Below are 14,624 nucleotides of genomic sequence, written 5' to 3'. Positions count from 1 at the left end.
TTGAGACAAGATCTTATGTAGATCATTCTGGCCTCAAACGATCTATATGACCAAGAATAACCCAATGATCTTCATTTTCTTTTGATCTTCCTGTCTCTACTTCTCAAGTGATAGAATTATGGAAGTATATCATTGTCTTAGTTGGGGATTCTGGTGCGGTGAGGAGACACAATGACAGTGGCAACTCTCTTAAGGAAAACACTTTGTTGAGACTGGCTTGCAGGTTTGGGGTTTAGTCCATTGTCATCATAGTCGGAAGCATGGGAGAATGAAGGCAGACTTGGTGCTGGAGGAGCCTAGAGTTTCTACATCTGGATTGGCAGGCAGCAGAAAGAAAATGACACTGGGCCTGGCTCAAACGTCTGAAACCTCAAAGCCCACCCTCAGTGACACCCGTTCTCCAACACGGCCATGCCTCTCAGTAATGCCAGTCCCTACAAGCCTGTGGTGCTCATTGTCATTCAAACCACCACACTCACCTTGCTCAGTTTTATGATGCTGTGGTTGAATGGAGGACCTCGTGTATGGTACACAAGCACTCTACCAGTGGGGTGTATCCCCAGCCCTACTTTCCGCAGCCTTCGCATATGGCGCCATTTCAAGCCTGAAAGGGCCATACCATCCATATACAAGGCCTGAATACCAAACCCATAGGACGCTCTGGATCATTGCCCCAGTCTCTATATGGAAAGCCGTTTAGTGAGGTTCTCTGTTAACAATGAGAGCAGAGCATGAGATGGCATTTCAAAGGTCATGGGAGGCTTCATAGAAGTCACTAGCTTGGTACCCAGAACTTCAGGGCCTTACTTTCCCTCCCATAATCTTTCTGTCTTCCTCCTACCCTTCCTCATTTTCCCCTGAGTGCTGAAATCTTTCTTCCTTTTCTCTCAAAGGCAGTTCTTGCATAACATAATTTTCATGAGAATTAAGTGTTCTGCACTGTTTGAAACCCCTTGGGATCTTTGAATTTTAACAAAGGGACACTTTAAGAGACCCAAGCTCTAGCTAGGGACCATTTGTAGTTGACACCAGGATCATTATGCTAAGAGGGATCCTGAAACCATATTGTATGACTTAGATACTGGGCCACAGGATGATCCAGAGCCAGCCTGTGGCTCTGAGAGATTGTCTGGGAATGAGAAGGGACAAAGAACAAAGAAGACACAGTAATGAAATTGGTGGTAGGGAGACCTAGGTGCTCTAGGCTAATGGTAAGGGCCTGCTTTCTAAAGGGATGAATCATTTAAGCTGAGATCCACAGAAAGAGTAAGATGAACTCAGAAGAAATGCAAGAAAAGGTAAGGCAGAGGGAATAAGAGCTCTGAAGGGCTAACAGAGGCAGGGGCATAGCAGGATTGGAGGACAGGGGAAAGCTAGGTCATGAATACATGTCAGTGAACCTGCATTTGCAAATGGAGTACTTTTCTGCTTTGAAAAAGTTTTAAGCAGAGTCAGAGTCAATAAGTACTGTGAGTTAAGTACAAAGGAAAGTCAGGTGACCATGGCTGAAGTGTGGAGATGGGACTGAGGAAAAAAAAGATGTAGAAATTCAGGAGTGTCACGTCAGCCAGATGCTCAAAAACTACCATTGATCTGGGAGCACAAATGTAGGAAGATGACTTAGATATTAGCTGGCCTCTGAACACCAGGGGTCGAATGGGTTAGATGCCTTCCTTAAGGTCATGAGGTCATAAGGCAGAGGGACCTGGTGGGAGAAGGGATGAGGTTCAAGTAGAAATCTTGGAAAAAGTCCTTAAGAAAGACTTTAAACTTTATGGCCACCCATTCAAGCAGCCTCCAGCATGGTGGTTTTACAGACAGTGGGAACTGAGCAGACTCTTGGCCATGGGCACTCTGTGGAGAAAGAGCTAGGTTTGGAAACAAGAGACCCCAGTTAAAGATAGCTTTAGACCCATCTTTGTACTAGAATAAGCGAATACAGCATAGCTAAGGGCATTTAATCCTAGGTTAGACACTTCCACAGTTCAGTCCAGTCCTCCGTAAGAAGGCATGCAACTCTTTGTTGCCTGCCATCCCTGCCCCGTTAAACACAATGCATCGTCAGACCCTCATGAGCACTCAGGGCCATAGTAAGTTTCACAGTGGTAGACACCCACGGAGAAGTGATACAGGTCAGCTCCAGGGATGTATCAATTGAGAAGGTCAGGTGGAAAGTTAGCATAGCAAGAATGAGGTTCTGAACATGGACTGGGCCATAGGGGGTATGAGAAACAAACTTTAGTCTGCAAGGAGGTGCTAACTCTGTACCAGAGAGGCATCATTCCAATAAAAACACAGTTTAGTGACCTAAATATAGCCACAGTCACACCTGGGGATTCCCCCCAGGGTGTTCCCCCTTCCCCCCGAGAGTGTTCACTTTCTGTTACTACTTTTCAGGTTACAACATTGGCAGTCTGGCTCTGCAGAGGAGTAATGACTAAAAGTCGTTCATTTCCTTTGGAAGGCTTTAGTCACCTATAAATCTGGTGACTCGCTCATTTCTTCCATCTCCCTCATGCCCAAAACATTTCACCCTACTCTGTCTGAAGCAGTGGTGAGGGGTAGGGAAAGGAATGTCCCTGTTACTGGCCTTATTCCTTTTTAAAAAGGAGATTTGAACCCATATTTACCCTGATAACACAACTGGTCCTTAAAAGTGAAGTCATAGAAAGCCAGGCTCCAGCCTACAGAGGATTGATACTTAGTGGAAATGAGCCTTGTGGACACACTACCGGAGGCTGGACTAGAAAGTGCTAAGATGTAATAAAAACACACAGAGCCTTAAGAATCACAGAGAAGGAGGGAGTGGTGTGGGAAGGCATCATGGAAGGCAAATATAGGGTCTGAGACCCCAAAGACCAAGCAGGTTTAGAAGGGCAACAAGCCATCCACACTGCACCCAAAACCAGCAAGAGGGGGATAATCAATGCTTGTGAGCCAGCTAACCTTCTCTCTTTTGTACAGTGTAGTAGTATCCCAGACAAATGGTACCACTCACTTCTAGGGTGGCTGTCCCCACCTCACTTGATCTAATCAAGATAGTCCCTCATAGCCATGCACAAGAGGTTAGCTAACTATGGTGATTTGGAAAAAAAAAAATAGCTCCATATGCTCTCAGAAAGCGATACTATTAGGAGGTATGGCCTTGTTGGAAGAAATGTGTCAGTGGAGGTGGGCTTTGAGGTCTCAGATGCTCAAGCCAGACCCAATGTGGCAGTCGGCTGCTGTGCATCTGGATGGGGAACTCTTCAGCTACCTTTCCTACACCATGTCTGCCTGCATGCTGCCATGCTTCCCACCACGCTGACAAAGGATTAAGCCTCTGAACTGTAAGCCAGTTTCAATGAAATGTTTTCCTTTTATAAGAGTTCCCATCACAGCGTCTCTTCACCGCAATAAAACCAAAAACTAAGACAGTAACCAAATCAGAGTAATCCGTCAAAGGTGTGTTCAGAGGCTCGTCTGTTAGATGACTTACGATCCTACAAGATTAACAGTCCACGTTAACCGTTATGTGCCTCAAGAATAATAGTTTTTAAATCCACTCTTCATTTATGCACACAATTATAAATCATACCCCAAGAAAATGGTACATGTTGCTATGTGCTGAAGCAAGCCAAGTCCAGATCAGTCCATACCCTGCACATAGCATTCTCTCTTCCACCAATTAGTGTATATTGCTGAAGTCTCTCCTACAGCCACTGTTTGCTAGTTCTGAAATCTAACCTTCATCTAGAACAATCACGGTCAAACATGGTTTTTAAACTCCAATCTTAGCCAGGGTTAGAATCCCTGCCCTATTCCCCACAGCCCTGCTAACCAGCCTTCATGTTGATGGATTAAAATAACGACCAAGATGTGATACAATGTGCTTCTATTATTAGCATTTAGGGGTTGGCCTCTGGGGGGACAAATTAAAAAGTAATTACAAGGCTTGTAACAAAAACTAGAAGTATTAACAATATAAAGAAGGTACCAGATTCTTCCCAAGTGAAGAATCTACCAGAAATATATTGTTGAAGGAATGGAATAGGCTTATGAATTGGTTGGCATGTAACCAGTAAATATAGAGGACACATTAAGAATAAGTTTAAGAATCTTCACATAGTGGCCAGGAGAGACAGTGGTTTAACTAATAGAGATGAAGATGACTTGTGAAAGAATTAGTTTGGAATGTAGTTTTAAAAATAGCCAGTTTAAAAATCCAATACTTATATTCTATTAAAATCTAATGCTAGGAGCTGGAGAGATGGCTCAGTGGTTATGAGCACTGGCTACTCTTCCAGAGGACCCAGGTTCAATTCCCAGCACCCACATGGCAGCTCACAACTGTTTTTAACTCTAGTTCCAGAGGATCTGGTGCTCTCCCAGAGAGACGCAAGCAGGCAAAAACCATCTATGCACATAAAAGTAAATAAATTTTTAAAATCTAATGCTGGTTTGATGTGCTTAGGATACAACCCCCTTTAGTAAAGCAGTTCCTCTCTACCGGGATGGTTGAGACCCACCCACCAAGAGGAAAATCACTGCCTACATTCTGAAGGGATGCATGCAAGGGGATGCAGGTAGCTGACCCCTCAGGATGCCATTCCTGGAGTCAAAGGAGAAAGGAGGGGAAGAATCAGGAAGCAAAGGCTGGGAAAACTCTCTTGTTTTAGTGATTAGATGAGGCAAGAAGGCTGAGGCCAGGCAGACAAAAATCCCCATGGTCTTTAACATGCAGGACACCTCACATCCAAAAGAGGTATAGTAGGATGGCCTGGGTGAGGCTCCAAATCAGCTCTTGTAAGAGATAGAGGTGAGATGCAAGCAAGGTGTACTATCATTCCCCTCCCTCTGCACCTCCCCCACTTCCTTCCTTCTTTTCTCCCTGTATTTAAGCAAGCCACAAAGAAATGGTTCCAGCTGCCCTGGTGGCTCTTCTTAACTCACTCTCTGTTGAATGGCCTTCAACAGCTACTACATTCTTGCCCCTGCCTCCGCTTGGCTTTCTTCTGCTTTTCCTACTGTCAGCTACCAGCTATCACTTCTTGGGCATGTTCTCCGTGGAACTGCACAGTTTACTAACCCTGAGATCAGAAGCTTTATGCTGAAAGGAAACAAAAGTGAAGCAACTTCTCGGGTCCCTAAGGGACTCTTGTTTGTGGACTGCCTCACATAAAAGGACACGGAAATTCAGAAGCCCTGATTTCATGTATTTAAAGTAAACACTGTGAACTAATTAATACAGTCTGTTACTGTGCTCGGAGATCCATTCCTGCTTTGGGGATATTTGTTTTCTGCCCCTTATTCCTAGTCTGACCTGTACCATAAGATAGCATACAGGCAAGAAGCACCATGAAAAGCCCACAATGCATCTCTGCCATGCACATCTTCATTCTAGTGTCAATTATAATGATGATGTTATTTTGTTACAGTCATCACAGTATCCACGTAGCAGAGAACAGCTGGTCAGTGTGGGAAACTAATGATCCCAGTAGGGCAAGACTAGGGACCAAACACCAAATCTACACTTGCTTGACCTTAAGACTGATGCTGTCCATCTTAGGTAGGATTTATGTTGCTTTAATGAAACACCACTGTTGGGGGTTGGTCTGGTGCTGCTTTGTATTCTAATGCTAAATGCTGGACCTCCAAGATCAGGTTGTTACCCCAACTCATGTATACCAAGTGATGCTAAATAAACTTTGCTCCCTAATTTAAAACTATTAGTTAAATAAAGGTGGCTACAGCCAATTACTGGGGAGAATAAAAGAAGCAGAGTTTCAATTACCAGGTTGGAGGTCACAGGTAGGAACCATAAAAAGAAAGGAGATAAAGTGAAGGAGAAAGGAGGTTGAAGGAGGAGGAAGATGGAGAGAACAGGAGATCTCCATTAGATGTGATGGACCAGGAACACGTGGCCAACTGAAATCACCTCCCCACCTCCCACCTCCCACCTCCCACCTCCCCTACCCCCAGGATGGAGCAGAAGCAACTCGAGCAAGATTCAAACAGCAAGTACTTGGGTAATGCAGCTGGGAAGTAGACAGTCTAGTGATTAGAAAAATAGATTTAGGGGTAATCCCCCAGTAAGTGTGCAAGAGCTGATTAAATAATTCATAGTCCTTGGTTATTGGGAGGTCATTTTAATAACTAATAAAGTTTATTAAAAATCTGTTTACAGACCACAACCAAAGCAAGGGTAAGGTAAGGGTGCATTTCACCTTACAACTCCCAGGTCACTGTCTCATGGAGGAAAATCAAGGAAGGAAGGAAGACAGGAAAGGCAGGAAGACAAACAGGGTGGGAACATGAAGATGGAAAGTAAGGCAGAAGCCATGGCAGAATGCTACTTACTATTATACTTAATATTACTTAAGTATATATTAAGTATTAATAATACTTACTTATTATATTGATACAATATACTTACTAAGTTCCTCACCCGTGATTTTCTCATCACTTTCTCATTGTCTGGTTCTTACAGAACCAGGACCACCTGCCTAGGGGTGGCACCAACCACAGTGAGTTGGGCTTGACCACATCAATCATTAATCAAGAAAATGCATCATAGGCTTGCCTACCAACCAGTTCAGTAGGAGCATTTTCTCTATTGAGGTTCCCTCTTGTGCCAAGTTGACATAAAAGTAGCTATCACAGTGGTCCTAAAATGATTTTTTTTAAAGGTGACAAAATAAATAAAGCATTTATGGAATAAAATGGACCATGTTCCTTATTTAAAGTATGTGTTTCAGTGGCATTAAATACATTCAAATTGTACAGTCATCAGCACCATCCCCCTCCATAACTCTGAGCCCACTCAACATCTTTCCATCCCTTCTCAGCCCACCCTCACACTTACTGTCGACCTTTCTGTCTCTATGACTGACACCATGGCCTCCTCTTATAAATGGAATTCTATAGGTCCTTTCCTTACCATAGACCCTTCAGAGTTTACAGTGATGCAGCAACCTAGGTTCAGATGTTTTCCTTTTTTAAGTCAATTTTAGTCCTCCGTTCACCCATCAGTGGACCCTCCCCACCTTTGGGCTATAAAGCCCTAATGTACAGATATCATTGGGTCCCTGATTTCAAGTCTTTGAGTGTCTAACCCAGTGGGAGAATTGCTGGGGCAGGTGATAACCTTTCTTAACTCGCTGAGAAACTTCCATACAGTTTTCCTAGCTGATGCTAGAGAAGGGATCCAATTTCTCTACATCCTCACAAACACATAGCCTCTATGGTGTGATTTGTTTGGGGTTTTTGTTTTAATAGTAGACAATCTGTATAGTAATGTGATAGCTCATGATTTTGACCTGCATTCTCCAGTTTTAAAGACATCTGACATCTTTTGATGCAGTCCTATTCTTGTGTATGTTCTTTGTGGGATGTCTATCAGAGTCAATCTATTTCTAATTAGGTCGTTTGGGAGTATTTTTGTATTAAGCAAAGTATTTATATATTCTAAATGTTAGCTGATCAATATACATATTATTTGCACAAATTTTCCAGCATCCTTTTGACAGCCCTTCTACACTGATGACAGTATATTTTGATGCGTAGAGATGAGCCTGTGAATTCCAGACTCCAGATCCCGCTTTGTCCCACCCTAGTCCTGGTCCCAAATATTAGCTCTTGTCCACAAAACCCTTAGCAAACTGAATGTATTTGAAATGTTAGAGATTGCATTCAGGTTTCTGAAGGATTGCTTAAGCACAAAGCTTCATGTTTCTGTCTAAACTCCAATAGCTACACTGGAGTTCTGTTTCTCAGGCCTGGCCTATCTTCCCTCTTACAAGATGACTCTGCTGGCCTGTCAATCTGTGAACATGGCCTCTTTAGGAATGCTTGTTAAACTCTGATGTGCCAGGCAAGCACTACTACCTTATGTATCTTACACATGACATATACTACTAACAAACACATGTTTCACTCTGGTAATTCTTGTAGCGGCCTGATGAGGTGTATGTGTTTGAACCCCCATACTCCCCCCTCCCATCCCCCTGTACACCAGCTGAGTTAATAAACCACTGGAGGTAATGCAGCTAATTGGTGGCAGACTGAACATTTAAGTCACAGGATCCTCTTCCAGACTGAATACACTTAACAGCTGTAAGCTGTAGCCAAGGTGGCATCATCCCTTAGCACATATTCTGGGTTTTGAGTTATCCCAGACTTTGGCATCTTCAGGGCTATTGGCTTCCAGCATAGTGCAGTTTTTAGGCTTCACTTAGACATCATGGCTTCTCTCCCAGTATTTCTTTTCTTTCTTTTGGCTCATAGAAACAACTTACATTCTATCTATGTGAAAGAGGTGTGAGCCTCCCCTCCCATTCATCCATTCCTACCTCATGCTCCATTCCTAAGAACTCCTGAGCTAAAGTAAGAGATACCACATCTTGTCTGAGGGCGATGATGCACCACCTCTTACCCTCCTGTGTCAATGAGACTAGGAGGGCTAAGAAGAGTCTTGCTGTCCTCTTAGGTACCAAAACCAACAACAACACACACCATTACTTTAGCTTTAGGACAGCATCTTTACAGATCCAATGTCTCAGCCAGCTGTCTAATTCAAAGAAAACAACAGTTCAGTCAAGGACTCACGTACCTTCCTTCACTGATGATATGTTGGGGGCTTCTCATATCCATTCACCAAGATGGGTTACAGAGTATTAGATAGGGAGAAGGCCCCCCTCATTTCATGAAACAAGATGACTTATTAAAACAACAAATGATGCTGGAAGATGACTGACTCCCTTCTATAGATCTGTGGGAACACTTCAGGTATTAACAAACAGTCCTCCCCCACCCCCATGCCTGCTTTTCATCTGCTGTCTTCCAGTGTCTCACTGAACCTGAGGTGAAAGCAGCTTGCTGGCTTCCATGATGCTAATTATCATCCTGACTTGTTCTCGCAGGATCGTGTGGCGCTACATTCAGACTGGAAACTGGGTGTACCCTGTGTTTGCCTCCCTCAGCCCACTGGGCATTATTCTCTTCTTCTCAGCCAGTTACATCCTGAGTGCCAGCATCTACCTGTTTGGAGAGAAGATCAATCACTGGAAATGGGGTCAGTGCTTCTCTCTCATCCGCAGTCCACTCTTCCTCCAAAATAAAGGAAAACTCAGTCAAAATTAGAAGGCCATACTACTAAGTACCTTTGTTCATAGGGCTCCCGTGGGTCCTATGAACACTGTCAGAACAAAAGCCTGGTGCAAACTGGCATTCCCTCAGAGAACTCCAAGTGTTTCCTCTCTTCCTTCAAATAACATCTCATTTAACTCAAATACCAAATCTTCTTTACAACATTAGTACCCAAAGAACAAAGTGACGTCCCTCCCAGCATGAGGGAACAAGTCCTATAAGGGTCTTTGCTCACCACAGTGGGGGCTTTGAGGGACATAAACTGTTAAAATATGAGTTCCTTCTCTCCATGAAAAGTGTGACTCTCATTCTAAACTATAAGACATAGTTTATTCTGTGCCAAATGTGAATGAACATGGCCCCAGAACCATGGATTCAGGTTGCCCCAAGTGATAATACTCCTCCTCTATTGAAGGAGTTACATGAACTTACATAGTCACAGAACAAAGGACAATCACAAATCATTGCATCTAATGAAATACTGATGCTTTGGTAGGGACTGCAGGTAGGTAGGCCCATGGGCTACAGCAAAATAGGGAAATAACTCTGCCATAGGTTTCGGATATTATCTGTTGACTCTTAGCTTTGGAGAAAGTGGAAGCCAGCAGTTTGCCAAGTTAATCCATTCCAAAGTCCTTGTGTGACAGGCAAAGGAGATGATGTCAGGACAGACACAGAGGTAGGCAACAAATGGCTATATTCTCAGCTATAATGTATTTAATTTAATGTATGTTGAAAATAAGAGTGTGGGAGGTAGACATATGAAGGATGAATTCAGCCTGGGACCTTCTATGTGTTTGTTTGCTTTTGAATTAACACACAGCACACTGTGCTCTGTTGTGGTGCTTTGTCGTAACATTTTCATACATTTTTGTTCCTTAGTATCCTCCCCACCACTTCTTTCCCACCCTTCTGCCACCCCTGGCTGGAGCCTTCTGTCACCCCCATTCCACTTCTGTGTCCCATGTGTCCTATTGTCCTCCTCCATTTCCTCTCTCTTGATCCCCTTTCTAATTTCAAGACCTATACCCACACTCAAACAACCCACTTATTATATACACATGTATTAAAAACTAGAAACTAGGATTTACATATGAAAATTTGCGCTTGTCTTTCCAAGTGTGGGTTGCTCACTAGAATTTACAGATCCACGTATTTTTCTGGCAATTTCACAGCTGAGTAACTTCCCACTGGGTAAGTGTGCCTCGTTTTCACTATCCATTCATCTGCTGATAAACATCTAAATGCAACCATCTTCTAATTTGTGATTAGAATGTCAATCAGCATGGATGGATGCCCAAATATGTCTATGGTGGAATATAGTCTTTTTTGTATATGTCTAGAAGTGGTACAGGGAGGTCATATGGTAGTTTTAGGATGGTTTTGTTGTTATTAAGAAACCTTCAGGGCTGGAGAGATGGCTCAGCAGTTAAGAGCACTGACTGCTCTTTCGAAGGTCTTGAGTTCAAATCTCAGCAACCACATGGTGGCTCACAACCATCTGTAATGAGAGAGATCTGATACCCTCTTCTGTGGTGTCTGAAGACAGCTATAGTGTACTTACATATAATAAATAAATCTTTAAAAAAAGTTAAAAGAAAGAAAACCTTCATACAGATGTTTACAGTGGTGATGCCATTTCATATTCCCATTAGAAGTAAACAAGGGTTCCTCCCCCAACATTCAAACCAGCATTTGTTGTTGCTTGTTTCCTTGATTATAGCCATGCTGGCTGGGATGAAATGGAATTTTATTTTGCCTTTTCTTGATGGCAAAGAGTATTGAACAATTTTTAAAATATTTATTGACTATGTTTCCTCTTTTGAGAATTATTTAGTTCATTAGCCTACTTTTGATTTGATAGCTTTGTTTAGGGGGAAGTTTAATCTTCTGAGTTTTTTGTTTCTTTGTTTGTTTTTATTTTTGTTTTTTTTTTTTTTTTTTTTTTTTTTTTTTTTTTTTTTTTTTTTTTGAGACAGGGTTTCTCTGTGTAGCCCTGTCTGACCTGGAACTTACTCTGAAGACCAGGCTGGCTTTGAACTCAGAAATCTGCCTGCCACTGCCTCCCAAGTGCGGGGATTAAAGGCATGTACCACTGCTGCCTGGCCTGAGTTCTTTATATATGCTAGATATTAACCCCCGACTGAAACATGGCTAGCCATGTTCATCTCCCATTCTGTAGGCTGTCTGCTGCTGTGCTGGAATCTGGAGCATGAGACACTGCAGACCACAGCTATCATGGCTCTGATTCCCACAAGGAAGAAGAGACGGAGCTGAGAAAATTTCAAAGTAGAAGTGATAGCATTTGGCAACAGGCATAATGGCTAATGAGCTATAGAGCAACTTCAAAGCTTGTGCCAACATTGGTGATCATGAAATAAGGAGATGCCAACTTGTTGGCTAAGTGGAACCCATTCTAGAAATGTCATACTATAGTTTCAATAGAAAAATGATCCTAGAATGTGCTTACCTGAAACCAATCTTGTGACAGTACTGATATAAACCGATTTGGGAGAAGCCATGGAAGACCCCGATTAGGCAGACTTCCATTTTTCTATTTTCTCTCTAACTTCATGCAGTCTCTTTATCTCCATCTGCAAAGTCTCTGCATTTTCCCATGGATGCATGCAGTACACCGCACTGTCCCAAAGCAGCAGCAATTGGTGAGCTGATTTAAGAGTACCAGACAGACCAATAGCATGACTGAGTATCTGGCTAACCACGCACTGACCCACAAGGCAGGGGACTAGCTTGCTTCTTGTCTCTGTAGCAGTCATGGTTGTTTATCAGAGCTTTTCTCCCGTGTGAAAAAGTGGTTTTGATTTCCCATGGCCCCTTCAGCGTGACTCTCTACCCACTCAGGAATACCCCTTAGTGAAACCTGTCTGAGGTGTCTGTCTGTCTGTCTGTCTGTACAGGTGCCATAGTGAAGCCACGGATGAAGAAGAATTGACTACACACTATTTTCCAAGAACCATGGAAGAAGAAACTTAAGAACTGGTCATCTTTCTATTATTCTCGTTATTATTATTTCTTTTTGGATCGGGGTTGGAGTTGCTTGGGGCAATAGAAAGGATGGAGAATGTTGCATAGTTTTAATAAAGAATATGAAGGGAACTTCGCTTGGGATCTCTTGGTTTTCTAAGACTGACAGATAATTCCTGACATCCCAGAATCTGTTACTTTTGTCTGACTTCCATGGAGGATCTTGTTTCTGACCAAAAACACTAAATAAGCTTGTCTAAGCTTGCTGCTGGACCATTTAGAGAATGGATGTGGGGACAGGAATGTAGAGACATAAAATCTCTTTACCTTCAAGGGGTATGGGGAAGACCCAGATGACATACTGCATACATCAAAAAATCATTGTCAAGCTGGAGTAGCGGTGTATACAGGACATTCCCTGCATGCTGGAGGCTAAATCAGAAAGATCATGAGTTCAAGGTTGTCCTGGGCTGCAGAATAAGACCCTGTCTTTAGAAGACCAAAAGTAATAATTAAAAAAGTTGTTGTCACAATGAAGACAGTAGCTTCTTCTTCCAGATCTCCCAATACCCAATACTGGACTGTTTTTCAATAAGCCCCACTTCTCTAAAAAGCACATATTTTTATTAAGCTAATTGTTTCAAACCTATTTTTCTCTTGATTTAGAAGTGTACAGAAATATAACCTAGTGGCAGCTAGCTTTATAATAGCAACTGAAAAAAATGACAACAAATTCGCTGGGGAATAATTTATAACAAGTGGTGAGAAGTCCACCTCTCTTCAGAGCAAACATTTGGGGTGGGAATTAACAATGTGGAATGTAAAGGGCTGTCAAATGGCTCTTCCACTTGGATATAGGTGTGAAGGGAGGCATAGATAAGTTATTGGGAAGTCAATGTGTTTACCATATGCAAACAAGTCATTAGCTAGGAAAAAGGGCAACTGGGAAGGGGCTGAGGTTGCTTCTATACAAGCTCCTTGACTGACCAAGAGACTTGTTTCATGTAGGACAGGGTCTTGTAAAAATAATTCTTTTTAAGAGATCATGTGTTTTAACCATATTTGCCAACCAAGAACATCACCTCTTTCCCTTCCACCCCACTTGCCCAACTCCTGCTCCTCCCAGCTTCCCTTCTGATTTCATCTACCTCACCTCTCAGACACAGACACATAGGCACACGGACATGCACACACACACACACACACACACATGCATGGTTCCATGAATCTGTATATAATCTAAGATCTACATATATGAAAACAAACCACATTTGTCTTTCTGAGATTGGCTTATTTCCTTGAATTTGATGGTCTCTGGGTACCTCCATTGTCCAGCAAAGGATATAAGTTCATGCTTTATGAGTGGATAGAGATGTATTTCTATAAAGTTTTTTTTTCATGTTTCTTGTATTTCTAGGTTAGGGTTTGTACATGTGGGATTAAAGTACTTGCTTGGATTTGATTTTAATCACCCAGATTCTTTAAGGGGAAATAGTTATTATGCTTAAGTGGGAGTGGGATATGCTTGCATCACAGTATAGTTCTTCCTCAAGACTCATTGTAGTTAGGCTATCATCCACTAGCTTACGGCGTCGGATTTCATTCTCTGCTGTATTAGTTGGGTCTTGTCAATTTTTTTTTTTTGATACAAACCTATACATATCTGACAAGAGGGAATCTTAACTGGGAAAATACTTCCATAAGATTGGCCTATAGGGCCAGTCTACAGAGCATTGTCTTAATTAGGGACTCATAGGAGGACACAACCATTGTTGGTGGTGCCACCCTGGATAGGTAGTCTTGGGCTGTACAAGAAAGGCTGAGAAAGCCATGGAGAACAAGAGTTGTTTCCCAACTTCCCTCAGTAATGGATTGTCACCTGAAAGTATAAGGAGAATAAACCCTTTCCTCCCCAAGTTGCTTTTGACCATAGTTTTTTATCATAGCAATGGAAGCCCTAAAACAGCAGTAGAAGGCTATTATATTCAGAAGTAGCCACAACTGATAGACAGGCTCATATGAAATTACAGCAATAACCAATCAAAAACATGTACCAAGCCTGCCTCTGTGAAATCCCTCAGGAGGACAGGGAGTAAGTGCTAGGCCTCCATCTGTATTGTCTCTTGTGGGTTTGTGGATGCTGAGGCCACCTCTGTACTAGCCCATATACAAGGGGGCTGCAGCTTATCTCTATACAGACCATGGTTAAGATAAGGTTTCTGCCTCATGCAAGTCCTTTGTATAGGTGTCCTGAAGGCCAGGTCACAAATCTGTGGCATTTCCCAGATGAGTCGTGCAGGGAGGGACCTTTGCCTCTAAAACTGGCTAGTAATTTTTTAAAATGGCATTTGCTTCAGCTCCTGACTAGTACCAAAACCAGAGGGCTTTGTCTGCAACATCTCTCCCGCCCCCACTGTCATGGTTCCTGCATGCTCCTCCCCCTTCTGGCCTTTAAATTATCTGTAAGATGTGAATTTTCTGAGGTTCTCTCTTTTTGATTTTCAGAAGTATGT

At 42.6% G+C, this 14,624-nt stretch overlaps 1 protein-coding gene across 3 annotated transcripts in view; it reads left to right on the top strand.

The window, feature by feature from the left end:
- The window catches only part of Adtrp (androgen dependent TFPI regulating protein), an 82,738-nt gene extending 70,495 nt beyond the window's left edge, over positions 1–12,243 (top strand). For all 3 annotated transcript variants that reach the window (XM_031359061.1, XM_031359060.1, XM_031359059.1), the window contains exons 6-7: positions 8,901–9,052; positions 12,045–12,243. In XM_031359061.1, the coding sequence (XP_031214921.1) occupies positions 8,901–9,052; positions 12,045–12,079 (187 nt within the window). In that variant the 3' untranslated portion in view covers positions 12,080–12,243. The remainder of the gene's footprint in view (positions 1–8,900; positions 9,053–12,044) is intronic.
- Positions 12,244–14,624: the final 2,381 nt, after the last annotated feature.

This window comes from Mastomys coucha, unplaced genomic scaffold, assembly GCF_008632895.1.
Source record: "Mastomys coucha isolate ucsf_1 unplaced genomic scaffold, UCSF_Mcou_1 pScaffold7, whole genome shotgun sequence".
Classification (NCBI taxonomy): Eukaryota; Metazoa; Chordata; class Mammalia; order Rodentia; family Muridae; genus Mastomys; species Mastomys coucha.
This window is presented reverse-complemented; position numbering and strand designations above follow the sequence as displayed.